General features: G+C 53.9%; 1 protein-coding gene across 1 annotated transcript; it reads right to left on the reverse strand.

Moving 5' to 3' along the window:
* Positions 1-519: 519 nt before the first annotated feature.
* On the reverse strand, positions 520-15,691 carry Map4k2 (mitogen-activated protein kinase kinase kinase kinase 2). The gene is made up of 32 exons (XM_029472376.2): positions 15,535-15,691; positions 15,357-15,414; positions 15,042-15,132; positions 14,909-14,973; positions 14,566-14,621; positions 14,219-14,266; positions 14,093-14,135; positions 13,688-13,760; positions 13,478-13,609; positions 13,341-13,403; positions 12,991-13,072; positions 12,790-12,897; positions 12,352-12,430; positions 12,184-12,242; positions 11,464-11,507; positions 11,344-11,382; positions 11,216-11,249; positions 10,990-11,098; positions 10,822-10,910; positions 10,701-10,742; positions 10,533-10,617; positions 10,359-10,438; positions 10,221-10,281; positions 10,017-10,134; positions 5,222-5,280; positions 5,038-5,141; positions 4,783-4,960; positions 3,508-3,576; positions 3,298-3,384; positions 2,970-3,040; positions 2,827-2,882; positions 520-2,720 (listed from the first exon to the last, which is right to left on the reverse strand). The coding sequence occupies exons 1-32, from the start codon at positions 15,628-15,630 to the stop codon at positions 2,633-2,635; spliced, it is 2,466 nt and encodes an 821-aa protein (XP_029328236.1). The 5' UTR covers positions 15,631-15,691; the 3' UTR covers positions 520-2,632.
* Between the last annotated feature and the right edge of the window lie 63 nt (positions 15,692-15,754).

Below are 15,754 nucleotides of genomic sequence, written 5' to 3' on the forward strand. Positions count from 1 at the left end.
CTCACAGTGGGCTGAAGTTTTTTTTTTTTTTTGAATCTTTTTTAAGGACATGCCCACAGGCTAACCTGATCTAGACAGGACTTCAGCATTTCTTGACTGTTCAATAGCCCTGCTTTAGCAATGGCGCATCCTGAGTAAAGCTTGAGGACTGTGGTACCTGCCCTGAGTTCCACGTTACTTTCTCAATCCGTAGGCTCCTTTGCAACTTCAGGGCTTTCCTTTCTGGCACAGGCCTGTTTGTTGAACATGCTAATAAACCCACCCATGTTCTCTGTTCTGCTTTCTTCACACAGGGTCTCAGCATGTAGCCCTGCCTGGAAATCCTGCCTCAGAGTCTAAAGTGCTGGGTGACAGGTTTGAGTCACCATAAGTGCTGAAGTATCTTTATCCCCAGAAACAAAAAGGAGGCCCCATCCCATAGCTAATATCCGCAGAGTATGTCTGCACCTCACTTTGGCAAACACAGCCACGCCAACCCAGCAATGCCACTTCCAGGAATTGATCCTCACAAACACAGAGTGGCTCTGACACGGGAGTTATTTATTGCAGTGTGGTTTGTGATATTAATGTAGAAATACGTTCCATCAATAAAGATCTTTCAGTTAACATTAGTCACCTAAACACATAAAACCCTACACTAGCTATACCAAGAAAAAAAAATCCAGGTTGATAAAGATCTCCAGAATGTATTTTCAAAAAGCCAGAGGGATATATAGAATGCTTCCATGTGAATAAAAATATGTCAAATTCTTTAAATATCATAAATACTTCTAGAAGGGACTGGAGGACAAACGAGAAGGCAGGTTTTATTTTTGACGCAGAGTCTTGCCTACATATAACCTTGGCTGGCCTGGAATTCACTATGGAGACCAGGCTGGACTATAATTCACAGGCAGTCCTGCCTCTGCCTCCTGAGTACTGGGATCACAGGTATTCACCATAGCCTAACCTAGAGTCTATTTTGTATCTGAAAAAGGCTACAAATACATAAATAAAATTATGTCTTTTAGTGCATATTCCTGGCTTGCCCTGTCTTTGGCTTGTGGCACCCACCTTTGTGGGAGCAAACATCAGTGGATCTTGTCTTTCACAGGCTCCTCACTTTGGCACACTATACCCCTAAACCTTTTCTGATGGGCTCCTGCCACCAGGTGTCACTGTCTGCAGCCACTCTCTAAAGTCTGAGGACCAGTTCTCTCAGGGTACCTGGGATCAAGTGTTGTGAACTGGGTGGAGAACACCTCTCACCCCCTACTGCCAGCATCCCCCCAAGAAATCGGGGAGATAGGAAGCTAGTATTTACTCTGTAGCCCTATCTCCCCTGATCCCTCAGTTGACTTGGGTCTGTCTCCCTGAGGACAAATACTGTGTCCCTTTCCTTCCTCTGGCTTCCTACTTTGGTCAAGCTAACCTCTTGGTCACTGGAAACCAGTCAGAGCTTTGGAAGAGAGTAGTCAAGAGGACAGTAACAACCACAAGGCCCACAATTCTGCTCACATGAACTGTCACCTACCCACCCTCACCCACCCACTGCTTCACTCAGCTGGCAAGTACTCGCAGCCAGCATGCCAGGCACCTTCTGCCAACATTTGTTCTAAATGTCAGAGGGTGACAGAGCTGGACCTTTACTCCACACGCCCCCTTACCCACCCCAGGCTGGGCCTTATCTGTGTGCCCCACCATTCTTCGATGGCCTTCAGTGTCTGGAACCACAGGGACGGGGACTAAGGGAGGACAATACAAAGAATAAACCACAGGGAGAAGATGCCAGCGAGTTTCCGGGGTGCTAAGCTGTATCTTGGTGTGGAGTGACTGAACAGCAAAGGAACTCACATCCCTCTCTCCAGTGTAAGCGATGCTTCGCTGTATGGTTACAGGCTGTTCACTGGACACTGGAGTAGACAGGGCCGGGGCAGGGTGCAGGTCTCAGAAATGGACATAGCTGCCAGCATCCCACAGACCACAAGCAAGATCCTACTTGGGGCAAGGCTGCCCTGGACAGGTCTCTGCTTAAGAGTTCCCCTGCACGAGTCCATAAGATGCCAGATTACAGCAGAGGACTCAATCGACACAGCCAAGAGAGGGCTGCTGGGGCAGAGACCACTGGCTTATGTCACCTGAGCCTAGACGCCACAGAGCACTAGTGGGCTGGCCCTTCTATGGTGCACACCTGAGACCAACAAGTACTTACAGAAAGATGTCCTGCAGGAAAGAGGGAGACAAAGATGAAGGAGAGAGGAAGGGAGAGAAGGTGAGGGCTCAACTCCTCTACCTCAGAGAGACTAGTGGGATAAAACCAACCAGCTTTAATACCAATATAATTCTCTCTTAAATACATGTTGCCCAGGATAGAACCTGGGGCAGGCTCTTCTTGGCAGAAAGAATGGAAAGGAAAAGTGAAAATGTGGAATGGATCAGCCAGGCAGTCTATCCTGCCCAGGGCCTCCTGTACTGGGGACGCTCTCCAGGGAGGGTAGGTGCTCACAGCTCCCTCTGGTCCAGTTATTGCTGAGGTGGGTGGGCTACCTCCCCTCTCTGCCCCCAAACATGTCTCAGAATTAGGTCTGCCCTCTGGAACCCCAGCAGAGGCTGGAGGTGGCAACTGAGGCCTAGGCGCCATCAGGGAGATAGCTCAGTAGCTGCTCTGGTGACCCGTGAGGATGTAGAGGTTGCTGTGTGCCCCGGGGTTATCAGTTGGGATGCTTTCCAGGATGATGTCCCTGGTGGGGGAAGAGGTACAGAGTGAGCAAAGCAGGAAAGCTAGGGAAGCCCATCCCAAGCCTAGCCTGGGGGCGGCGTCTGAAATTGAAGGCACATTTCAGATACCTGTGAGCCCCCAGCACTCGGAAGATCCTGGTCTCATCTGTTATCTCCTGCGTCACCTGGAAGACAAGGGACCCTGAGACCATCCCAACAGTCCTTTCTAAATAGGGGCTCATGGAGGCAGTTAGGACCCTAGCCCCACTCACCTCGTTGGTATCGAGGCTTCGGCCCTGCATGCCATGGCTCCAGAACGCCAGCACACTATCCTGCAGACACACTGGAAGAATGGGCTGTTAGCCCTACACTATCCCTGCACTCCACAAATATCCTCACTCTAGCCACAATGTATGGTGGCTGCTTCAGCCCCAACTGACACAGACCAACCCACAGGGGTCCTCACTAGTGCTGGGTGTCCAGGCTGGGTCCCCAAAGGCAATAGGGAATCTACAGTGGTCCCACTGTCAGCCCCAAGCTCTAAGCCCAGTTACATACTTCTGGACTGGATACCACTATGTCCACATGTGGCTCACTCACCCACAGTCTCAATAGTGAAGTCAAAGGTTAGTTCAGGGGCAAGTGCAGCCGTGGGTTCCCCCTGCAGGTTAACAATTCTCACACAGCCTGCACAAGGAGAGATCTTGTGAGTGGGGTACACCCGGCTCTCTGCTGAGACGGCCCACCCATAAAGCCTGCCTCACCACCACTTTCTCCACTGCCCTCCATTCCTGATCCTGAGGCACTCACGTTCGAAGCTGACCAGGACTGTGTCCCTGTCCACCTGGATCACCTGCTGTGCAGAACCTGGGATCCCCTCTGTGGACAGAGAAGGAAGGCAAGGCCCGGCTTGCTGAGCCAGTCCACTCTAGCATTCCAAGGACTGAGGGGGCATGCTACAGCCAGTCCTAAACCAACAGTGTATTTCACCTCACACCAGCCTCATGGGATCATACACAGGGACTTGCCCTTGGGCCTACTGGGATCCAGGGACGGGTTGCAGGGTCCTGTAAGAGCCCGCAAAAGGTCCAGGGTCAGACAAACCAGGTGGTAAGATTCCGTTGCCGAGGGGCTGACACAAGGCACTCCCCTCTCTGCACTTCATTTCCCTCTTTGGTAACTCAGATATGAGTTACTACCTATTTTACAGGGCCATTGTAAGAATTAAGACTGAAGGGGCTGGAGAGATGCTCATTGGGTAAGGGCATCATTGGTGGCTCTTCGAAAAGACAAGTTCACTTCCCAGCATGCACATACAGCTCACAAGCACTTGTAACCCCATGTCACCCTCTTCTGACCTCCAAGGCATGCCCATGGTATGGATACATACATGGAGGCAAAGCAGTCACACACATACATTTTAAAGATTTTTTTGTTTTAAGTTTTTTCGAGACAGGGTTTCTCTGTGTAGCCCAGGCTGTCCTGGAACTCACTTTGTAGACCAGGCTGGCCTTGAACTCAGAAATCTGCCTGCCTCTGCCTCCCAAGTGCTGGGAATAAAGGTGTGGGCCACCACTGCCCAGCTTTTTCTAAGATTTGTTTATTTTATGTATGTGCGTACACTATTGTTGTCCTCAGACACACCAGAAGAGGGCATCAGATTGGGCCCATTACAGATGGTTGTAAGCCATCATCTGGTTGCTGGGGATCGAACTCAAGACCTCTGGAAAAGCAATCAGTGCTTTTAACCACTGAACCATCTCTCTCCAGCCCCCTGCCACTGAACTCTATATAGCCTAGACTGACCTCAAACTCAGGATCTTCCTGCCTCAGCCTGCTGAGTGCTCATAGCACCACTTTTTTTTTTTAAGCTTTGGCTTGTTATGTTACCGAGGCTAGCATCTATTCGTGGGTTCATGCCATCCTCCTGCTTCAGCCTCAAAAAAGGGATCACAGGCCTGTGTCACTGTGCCCAGGCTAGCCCATGAAATCTTTCATGGAAGCCAGATGAAAGAGGCAGGACTGAAGTGCCTCTAGCCCCCCTCTGACCTCTCAAGCATCCCCTCCTGCAGCTCTGCTGCTCACCAGGAGGGATGAGGATGTCTGGAGTCAGGCCAGCTTCCAGGGGCAAGACATGGAACAGGACTCGGCAGCCAGGTCCCTCGGGTCCCTCGGCGCCCACACACACCTGTGGCAGCTCCTTCCCATCCAGCACCAGCGGCTCCAGCATCCCCGCCGGGCTGGGCAAGGGACTGGAAAAGTTCTGGGGGACAGCAGAGAGGCTTGGCTGTTTCTTCTGCAGCTTCCTGCCTCCCTCCTGAGGGTCCTCTGGTCTCTTACCTTCAGCAGCAGGAATTTCTGCAGTGGCTCATACCACTGCAGCAGAAGCAGACTGGCAGGCAGGGCGGCCAGCAGGAAGGTACTGCCGGTATAGGGGTTTCGAACTGCAGGGAGGAGGAAGGAGGTGGTGGGCAAGGGCTCAGCCTCACAGCACCTCTCCCAGCCCCATACAGTCAGCTCTTACCCACACGACACTGCAAGCAGCCTTTGGTGTCAGGAATCTTGGTGGACAGGGCAAAGCGTCTGTAGGGGTCAAGATCAGCATATGTTCTGGGAGCCATCCATGGGCAAGGCACCCACTGAACCCTGTGAGGTAGTCACTGTCATTTTCCTGGCTTTATGGATGAGACCCTAGACTCAGGGAGGCCCAGCAGTGTGCCTGCCTACAAGAGCTGTAAGGGACTGAGGCTCTGTGGGCATCTTGGGCTCCTCAGCCTGGGCACTCATGGGGGGTGGGGGGAGGTTGTTCTTTTCTTTTGGGTTTCACTTTTTAAAGTTTATTTTTGTGTATTTGACTGTTTGCTTGCATGCATGCACGCATGTATGTGTATGCATGTATGTAATGTGCACTGATTTTTTTTTTTTTTTTTTTTTTGGTTTTTCGAGACAGGGTTTCTCTGTATAGCCCTGGCTGTCCTGGAACTCACTCTGTAGACCAGGCTGGCCTCGACCTCAGAAATCCACCTGCCTCTGCCTCCCGAGTGCTGGGATTAAAGGCGTGCACCACCACGCCCGGCTATGTGCACTGATTTTATGCCTGCAAAGGTGGTGAGACTGCACCAGATTCCCTAACTGAGGATAAAGGTGTCTGAGTTAGCCAGTGGATGTCGGAAACGGAACCCAGGGCCTCTGGAAGAGTAGGAAGGGAGGAGGGATGGCTCCTAACCACTGAGCCGTCCTTCTCGTCCACTTCTGTGTTTAAGTTTTTGGAGAAAAGCAAGGTTCATGTAATCCAAGCTGCTCTCAAACTTCTGATCATGCTGAATCCTCCCAGGCGCTGACCTTAGAAGCCTGAGCCACCAGATCCAGCACCACCACACACCTTTTTTCTTTATTCTTTTTTACCTTTTCTTGGGCTGACTAGATAGCTCCTTAGGTACAGCTATCTACTACCACCAGACTTACAACCTGAACTCAATTCCTGGGATCTGTGCGGTATATCCAGGAAAATCACTCCTGTACGGTACCTTCTGACATCCACTTGTATACTGTGGCAGATGGGTCATCACCCACCACCCACCCCCAATAATGCCTTTAATCCAGCACTTGGGTGGGAGTCAGGAGGATCTCTGTGAGTTTAAGGTCAGCCTGGTCTACATAGTGAGCTCTAGGACAGCCAGGGCTATACAGAGAGACCCTGTCTTGAACAAACAAAAATTCCTCCTCCTAATGATACTAAATTTAAAACAATTGTAAATAAAGCATTTCTTTATACCGACTGGTTGACTGTGAAGATACACATCATGTCACACATGTAAAGACTCAGAAGACAGCTTGTCGGAGCTGGTCCCCCTTCCATCACGTGGGTCCCTGAGATTGAACTCAGGCCTTCAGGCTTGGCAGCAAGCACCGTTTCCTGAGAAGCTAAGCTGCTGCACCTGCCCTCATGTAGTTTTGACACAGAGTCTTCCTCTGTAGCCCAGGTTAGCCTGGGGTTTGTAGCAGTCCTCCTACCATAGTCTCCCATGTGCTAGGGTTCCTGGTAAAAGCCACCACTCTAGGTTCTGTGTAGTTTTAACAAGTCACCCAACCTCTCGACCTGTCTGCTCACTGGCAGACAGTGTGGAGACCAGAAGCTGAGGCAGGTCCCAGCTTGAGGATGCTCAGTCCATTTCAAAGACCGACAAACAGGCCCTGGGAGCTGGAAAGACTTCAAACAGCAAATGGCCTGCCTTATGCACCTAGGTGGGGCTCTGATCCTGTGAGGCAGGTGGATGGCTGTTTTATGGGGAGTCCCCCATGCCCTCAGGGGACTGACCACTCGAGCCTCTCTCTTCATCTGAGGAACTGGGCTGTTAACACTGCAATCTCCTCCTTCCAGCGACTCAGGTCCTATCTGTGCCCCTGCCAGAACGAGCCCCGGGAGGAAGCCGGTGTCTGCCCCACCTCCCGTGCTGCCCTCTGCCCTCCTTCTTCCTCCCACTCTATCCCCAGCTAGCATCTGGCCTCGCCTCGCCTCGGGCATTCTGGTGCTGATACTTTTGCATCTGGTGTTTCCTCTGAAAGAAAAATTCCATGATTTCCTCTTCTTCACGTTCAAAGTCTGGCAAGCCCTCTGCCAAAAGGCTATGGGTCAGAACAGAGGCTCAGGAAGCCCAGAGGGCACAGTGCACCAATACAGGCTTGGTGTGCGCTCTGTAGATAAGGCTGTCCTCCATTCTCCTGAGTGCTGCTGGCCCCATGAACCAGGTCATACTAATGTTAGAGCTGCTTCCTGGCCCACGCTCTGGGCACTCAGCGCTCTCAGCTGGACTAAGAAGGTCCCACTCAGAGAATCGGCATCTTTTGAAATGTGACTTTTCAGATGGGTCTCATACTATAGCATCAAACTTCCAGTAATCCTCCAGCCTCAACTGCCTGAATGCTGAGATGACAGGCATTTAATTTACTTAATGTGGCAAAACCAATTTAAGCGCAGACTCCTACGTCCCTCACAGCTGGTGACAGCTCCATCCTTCCTTCAACCTAGGTCAAAAGCTTTGCCCTCAGCCTCCACTCCCTTTCTCTCTCAATCATCACCAGGAAACCCTGCTGGCTCCACTTGTAGAACAGAAGGAGAACCAGACCATTTCTCACTTCCTTCACTCTTACTGCAGCCCGCAGCCCGCAGCCCACAGCCCCACTGTTGGCCACCTACCACCGCAACATCCTCCCTCATCAGGGGCTTAGTCCTCACCTGCAGCAGAGAGCCCATGAAGACCTCAGTGCCAATCACACCTCACCTGCGGCCTCTCTGAGGAGCCAGACTTGCATCTGTCCTAAGGACCCTTGTGCTAGCCTGTTGTCTCTTCTCCTGAGCCTTCCCTACAGATTTCTAGCTTCTTTGGAAAATTACATTTATTGGGGCTGGAGAAAGGCTTAGTGGATAAGAGCACTGGCTGCCCTTTCAGAGGACCTGGGTTCAATTCCCAGCACCTACATGTCATCTCACAACTGTCTGTCACTCCAGTCCCAGAGGATCTGACCTGGACCCTCACACCAATGCACATAAAGTGATTTTTACAATTTTTTTTTTTTTTTTTTTTTTTGGTTTTTGGAGACAGGGTTTCTCTGTGTAGCCCTGGCTGTCCTGGAACTCACTCTGTAGACCAGGCTGGCCTCAAACTTAGAAATCCGCCTGCCTCTGCCTCCCGTACAACTTTTTTCATTGTATACAAGTGCGTGTATACATGTCAAGGTGCACGCGTGGAAGCCAGCGAATAGCCTGCAGCAGCTGACTGGCTCTTTTCACCACTGAGCCATCTGGCCAGCCCCACACTCCTCTAAGTCCTAGTTATTTCTACAGTGCTGGGGACTAAACCCAGAGCCTCATACATGCTAGGCAAGCCACCTCACCTCACTAGCACTTTCTCACTGAAGGCTTTCAAAACAGCCATTTAAAATCCTCTTCCTCAGCCCGCTCTTCTCCATGGTGTTTGCTCTGAGCCATCACTGCCAAAGAGCCTCATTTTTCTAGGTCTACCATCTACCTCCTTTACACACACACACACACACACATACACACACACATACACACCCGCTGCATAATTACCTCCTAAATAGCTGCAACCTAGCACCGCGTGTCAGTGCTGGGCTACTTAGCTCCTGCACTGGCCCCTCGGCACTGCTCTCCAGACCTGACCATTCGGCTCCCCAAATACCAGTCCTACTGTAGCTCTTCCTATGGCCAGTATATTCTGTTTTCAGAGACAGAAACTCACATAGCCCAGGCTGGGCCTCAAACTCAATGGGCAAGGATGACCACGAATTCCTGATTCTCCTGCCCCTACCTGCCATGTACTGAGATTACAGGCATGAAACACCATACCCAGCTGGGTTTTGGTTTTGTTTTTTTGGGTTTTTTTTTTTGTTTTGTTTTTCGAGACAGGGTTTCTCTGTATAGCCCTGGCTGTCCTAGAGCTCACTTTGTAGACCAGGCTGGCCTCGAACTCAGAAATCGGCCTGCCTCTGCCTCCCGAGTGCTGGGATTAAAGGCGTGTGCCACCACGCCCGGCCTGGGTTTTGTTTTTGAGACGAAGTATCTTCTTCTATGTAGCCCAGCCTGGCCTCAAATTTGAGGTTCTCCTGCCTCATTCTCCCTAGTGCTGGGATGTCCAGCATGAGCCAGCACGCCAGCCCTTAGACAGTGAGCTGAACCATCAATGGAAGGAAGCACATTGACAGTACACAGTAAGATCCTCTGAAACGCTGAGAGCACCGCTGTACACCAGACAGAGGCCAAGTCCCAGGCAACGGAGGAGGGGTTCAGCCACCTGTGCGGCTGCCTCTCCACCCTCAGGCTGAAGCCCACAGGCTCTCCAGGCCTTGCTGTTTTGGTCTCACCTGCACTCACTCTCCCCTCCCCTAGAACCTTGGAATGCACCCTCTAATGCTGTCTCTGCCTCCTGGCTTTCAGAGCACTCTCTCCAGATGTACCCCTACCCTACCCTGAACCAAGCAGTCTGCCATGAATGTCCTTCCTTTCTCCAAAGCAGGGTTTCTCTGGACACATTGCCAGGCCCAGCCCTGGCCCGCTGAACTACAGGATGAAGCCCACCATCTCCGCTGTCCACAGAACACATTCATGTTCACATCCTTTTGTGCTTTTCAACAAGCCAGGTGGACAGGAGGGGAGGCCACCAACTACCGACCAGGAGGAAACAGCTTCAGAGACGGGAAGTGCCTATGTGATTAGCTAAGACCCTGGCAGTCTCAGGAGTGGGTGGAGTCCCATCCCGCAGGCACTATTCTGACCTCCTTTGTACCCCATACCTGCTGACCTGGGGATGATGCGCTGAGTGATGCGGTTGGTAGGGATGGAGAGGGGTGCCTGGTGCTGCAGTCTTCGCTGCTCAAACAGGCCCGGGAGGTCATGCGCCCAGATGTGTGTGGATTTCCCTGAAGCGGAAGAGGAAGACCACATAGGGCTCAGAGGAAGTTTGGGGAATGCTGCCCTGGCTGCCTCTGCACCCGACGCCTCCTACCTGAGAGTGACAGCAACACATTGTTCACACAGTAGAGCCAGGAGCAGCGCTGGGAGATGAGCTGGGACCAGAGACAGTGGACAGGTGGTCAGCAGGCAGCATCCTGTGCCTCTGTCCCCAACAGCCAACAAGCCTCACCTTCTCCATAGTATCCTCGTGCAGTTCGTGCAGGTTGAGGGTGTAGATGCCCTCCTCAGCCCCTACCACCAGGAACTGGTCTGCAGGCATGGGCATAAGGTCAGAGGCTGCCACATGTTCCAGCCCAAGCTAAGGGTGTCCTAAGTTACTGCTTCTGCTCTACCCCTGACCTACCTCGAGTCACAGGGTGAACCCAAGTGACAGCAGCATGGATCTGCAGGGGGCAGCCATTGAAGACCTTGGAGAAGCAGGCACCCATCTGGGGAGGAAGTGATTAGCTGGCGAGGGACCCAGTGGCAGTGCCAGGACAGCAGGCCCTAGGGACAGCCAGTGACCACTTACGTGCACCTTGGGGGTGGGAGGAAGCCCATGGCAGGATGACCGCTGTGTGTGAGGGAGGGAAGGAGTCAGGGCCTAGGTGGCACCCTGCAGCCCCACCCCCACCCTTCTGCTGTCCTCCCACCTCACGATCCTCCCGTTGCTTCAGAGTAGCCCAGGCGGTAGGCAGCAATGCAGGGCTGCCAGGGCCAGCTGGAGGTGCTGACAGGGTACCTGTATGCACAGACCATAGTGACTCCAAGCCCCAGCCCTACCCCAGAATTCCCTGTGGCCTGCCAGCCCTGGGCCTCACCTGGGGAGCAGGACTGGGCATTGTCACCAGATGCTGACTCAGTGTGGGGCAGCCCCGAAAATGGGGCCCGTTTGATGGTTCCAATAGCATCATCCGGGGAGTCCAGCTCCTGTCAAGAGGATCAGAAGCAGCCTGGTCATCAGCAGGTGTCCCGTGATGCACTTCTGCCCCACAGCACTGTAGGCACACGGGTGACTTCCCAGCTCTACCCTCTTCCAATCCACACCTGGAGTTCTAAGGCTGGCCGGATAGTCAGGCTCCTACAGGGACACAGCACATGGCATGATGGGGTGTGAGAGGGGACTGTCCCCCAGGCCTGGAGGCCCCTCTTCACCCCAGGTGTGGGTCCCTCACCTTTCCTCCAGGGCCTCCTGGACTGACTGCAGCAGGCTCCTGGGCCAGAGGAAGGGGTCAGTGGTTAGTCTTCCGTAAGACCCAGCCTGCCCCTCCGCTTCCCCAACCTCACTCACTCACCCACTCAGTTCCTCTTTTCCCAGGAGCGTCCATTCCTCCTCCCACTGGAGTAGTCCGAGGCAGAGACACCAGAAGAGAGGTGAGACAAAAAAGAGAGGTGTTTCAGGAGATGGACAGGGAGAGGCAGGAAGGACCTGGAATTCAAGGCAGGCCTACACTACAGGATGAGTTCAAGCCCAGTAAGAGCAAGTGAGAATATCCTGTTCACATCAGCAAAGAGAGTGCGCAGGAGAGAGCAGAGCAACCCAGACAGAAAGTACTCTGCAACAGGCAAAGACAGTGAAAGACAAAACAACAAAAATAAGAGAGAAAAGGCAAGAGAGGGAGCTGGAGGGAGACAGCAGTCAGCAGGGCAAAGGGATGGGCGCTGTGGGAGCGGGGAAAGGAAGTAGTGACAAACAGTAAGAGGAGAAGAGGTGATGTGGTCCTGTGACAGGCACACTGAGGAATATGGCCAAGAGGGGAGCCCTTAGTCCTGTGAAACCTAGGTTTCAAAAGGGTGTGGCCAGCCTTCCACATCCCAGTACTGTCTAAAGGACAATGGCGGAGGGGATCCTCTAGCCCAGGACCCCAGGTGACACAAGCTCAGGGGGAGTCCCCAGAAGACACAGGCAACCACTGCTTCAGACTGGCTGTGATTGGGGATATTCCACCTGCATCTGCACACCCAACCCTCCCTTCCCCGAAATCCCCTCTACACACACATAGCCAGTGCCTCACCGGTTCACTGAGAGGATCTGTCTCCTTCCGGCGAGGAGCACCGAATTTCACTTGGTGAACTAGGGAACCGGTGTATTATATTAGATTTAAGGGGGTCCAAGTCTCAGAATGGACCCCCCCAAATAACACCAGATCCATGGGTGCATTTAGTCCTATCAGAAGACCTACACTGGATCTCGGAGGGGGTCCTCTCAGCCGGGCCATGATGGCTGCGGGAATGGATGGTATCTGGAAACATGTCATGGGTCTAAGAAAGAACACAAATGACGACAGACTTGCACCCATCACTCACCTCTTGCCAGGAGTTCTTCCAGGTCTTGACACCCATCAGGTGTCCTGTTTTCCTGACAGCCCTCTAAGATTACAATGAAATACAACAGCCTTCCTTTCCACAGATGGGAAAACTGGCACAGAAACATCAAGACACTTGCCAAAGGCCACACAGAAAGGAGGACTGCTTGGTCACAGTCATGGCTGGCTTGGGCCCGAGGATGTGCAGTGGGCTTGACTAGAGAGCAGCTCTGCCAGAATTCCACAGGTCACAATTCTCATTTATACCACCTTCCCACCAGGCCAGGCTGACCCGGCTCCCAGCACCCCCTTTACCTCTAGTTCACTGTCTTCAGGGGAGAGGGTTCCCAGGTGGGGGTCACTGGCCTTGTCCAGGAGCTGGGTGAGGAGGGCTGGAGGGAGATGCTGGGTCGTGAATGGGTGCTGGAGGAGGAGCAAGGGGTGATGAAGTCGCTCCCTGCCCTCCGGGCCTTGTCTTTGACTCTCAAGTCCCCAGGCTCACCCCCTGCCTCCCACCTGCAGAAGCCTCTCTGCTGTAGGCCTCTTCTTGGGGTTCTTGGTTAGGGCCAGCTTGAGGAAGTGGTGGAAATTCTGGGTCCTGGTGGGTACAAAAGCCCCACCCACCCACCCAACCCAGGTTAAGCTCTGCAAAGAAGCAGCTGTCGGCTGCCCCCGCCGGCTGCCAAAGGAACAGCAACTTGGGCAGTGCTGTGGTTGCGCCACAGGAGAACCTCCATCACAAGCCACCAGCCCTTCCTTCCCTCCCGGCCCACCTACAGTGGAAAGCAAGGTCAATCTTTGGCAAAAGCCTCTACCCCGTGGGACTAGGCTGGAAAAAGGTATCTCAGCTGTGGGCGAGGCCTCACCAACGCGTCTTATCTCTTAGCTTGGGTGGCTGGAAGTTGCTTTTCGACATGAGCATCAAGGCCCTAGGGAGGATGTGAACTCATGGGTCAAGGGTCAGCAGGGCAAGAGGCAGGCAAGAGGTAAGTGCAAGGCTGACCTCATGGGGTGCAGGTGGAACAGCGGCGGTTGCAGCTCGCCCAACTCAATGGCAGTGATGCCCAGGGCCCAGACGTCACATAGCTCATTGTAGCCACCCTTGCGTTCCACAGCGGCAACCTCTGGCGCCATCCTAGAATCAGGGTCACATACGAGATGGCCAGATGCCCTCCTTGTGCCCACCACCCCTATTGCCAGGGCACCATCTCACCAGTATGGCGTGCCAATGAAAGACCGTCTTTTGGCCACAGATGCTGTCAGCTCGCCTGACACTCCAAAGTCCGCTGCAGGAAAGAACTCTCACCAGACCCAGGGCTTCACTTACCTCCCACCCCAGGGCCCAGGCTATACCAGGTAGGGCTTGGGTCCGGCCACAACTGTACCAAGCCAGGCCAGGCCCCTCTTCTGAGAGGGGTCCCCACCCTTCCATCTCTAAAAACAATCCCATGTCAGATCCCTCCCCAGCCAATCTCATACAGCCAACTACTGGCAGGCAATAATGCTACATCTTCACTGAGGCTCCAACAGTAAAGTGACTGGGATCTCCAGCACTCAGTTCTATGGTCCCTGAGCCCCTGCTGAACCCTCAACCACAAGGTGTCCCCCGGGTACTGACCCAGCTTGACATCACCCTGCAGAGTGAGCAGAAGGTTGGCACCCTGTTGGGGGAACACACAGAAAGGATTGTGTCAGGTGCCTGGTGGCTTCCTCATTTGAATCATGCCCTTGGCTGACCCCCTACCTTAATGTCTCGGTGAATTTTCCCCTGAGAATGCAGGTGGTGGAGCCCCTGGAGACAAACAGAAGCCTCTGAGGACAGCTACTTTGCACTAATTATCTCTTCTGAGCCCCTCCTTGGGACTGGGGCCCCCCACCCACATTGCTTCCTCCACCCCTCTCCCCAAACAGGAAGTGACTGAGCCAAGAGGGAAATAGGCTGCTTCCGGCAACAGAACTGGGGGCCCCCTCCCGCTAGGACCTCCATCCCCTGAGTCAGCCCATCCCAAGGTCCCAATCTCCCACTGGCCAGATGTGTTGGGCCCACACTCCTGAGGATTCCAAAATGGGTGCTGCCTATGAGCCCCGTACCTTCAGTGCCTCCCGGCAAACATAGGCAATCTGCCGTTCTTCTAGGGGCCCAGTGGCTGAAACATACAGAATGGGGGCTGAAGAGAAAGAGCCCGAGGGATATGCTGACCCTCCCTACCCACCCTGCAGAGTGGGGAGCATCAGGCACCACTACAGCAAAGTGATGTTAGCCACATTTCTTCCAGACTCAGGCTGGGAAACTGAGCCCAGAGGAGGATAGTATTTCTCTCAAGGTCACACAGCCAGTCAGAAGCTAAGAGGAGTCCAAGTGCAGCCAGAAGGATGCCTTCCTACCCCTATGTTGGGATCGGGAAAGGCCATGTCCATGGAGTCTGGATCTCACCGTGGTAAATCTCCTGCAGTGACCCTCCTCCACAGAACTCCATACAGATCCACAATCGGTCATTCCTGGGGAGACAGAGAGCTGGGGTGGCACAATGCAAGGCACAAGAGGGTAAGAAGATAAACAACCTCACCTGAGGTAGCTGCCGATGTAGGCCACGACATTGGGGTGGCGGCATTCACGAAGGATGGTGATTTCCTGCTGAAGAGAGCTGATGTCGTCCCCTGGGGAGCACAAGGCATTATGGGGGGGGGGGCACACGAATAGCCTAGACTCTGTCCCTATGTGCAAAATGAGCACAGAGTATTTCTCTCCTTGTCGAGCAGGTGCCAAACCTTAGTTTCTCCTGGGATCGGCTTCACGGGGGTCTAGAAAATGTTAACTCTCCGCCCCCGCCAGCTCACGCGCCCGCCTCCCAGGAGCACAGAGGCCCCACCCGGGCCCACACCTGGGTCTAGCTTGACGATCTTCACCGCGGCCAGTTCGGACGTGACGGTGTCACGGGCCTAGGGGTGCAGGGCAAGAAGCGGGGTGAGGAGGGGGCGGGGCCGGGGTTCCCGCGGCGGGACCTGAAGATGCACCCTCCTCCTGCGCTCCCGCCCGTCCCGCAGCCCCGCGGAGCGCACCTTGTAAACATCGCCATAGGTCCCGGCCCCCACACGCTGTAGCAGCTCGAAGCGGTCCCGCGGATCCTGCAGCGACACGTCTCGCAACAGCGCCATGGCCCGGCGCCGGACCCGCCGGCGGGCGCAAGCTGCGGAGCCGGCGCGGAGCGGCGCGGGGTGGGGCGGGGCGAGGCGAGCGGGCAGGCAGGGGCAGCGCCAAGACTCGGAGGCCGTAGGGGCG

Source organism: Mus caroli, unplaced genomic scaffold (genome assembly GCF_978045245.1).
Source record: "Mus caroli unplaced genomic scaffold, Mus_caroli_1 scaffold_20, whole genome shotgun sequence".
NCBI classification, from domain to species: domain Eukaryota; kingdom Metazoa; phylum Chordata; class Mammalia; order Rodentia; family Muridae; genus Mus; species Mus caroli.

Coding starts and splice junctions, on each gene's coding strand:
- Map4k2 (XM_029472376.2), bottom strand. CDS start 15,630: ATGGCGCTGTTGCGAGACGTGTCGCTGCAGGATCCGCGGGACCGCTTC. Junction 14,136..14,218: donor AAATTCACCGAGACATTAAG/GTAGGGGGTCAG, acceptor TTCCCCCAACAG/GGTGCCAACCTTCTGCTCAC. Junction 5,142..5,221: donor CTGCTTGCAGTGTCGTGTGG/GTAAGAGCTGAC, acceptor TCCTCCCTGCAG/TTCGAAACCCCTATACCGGC.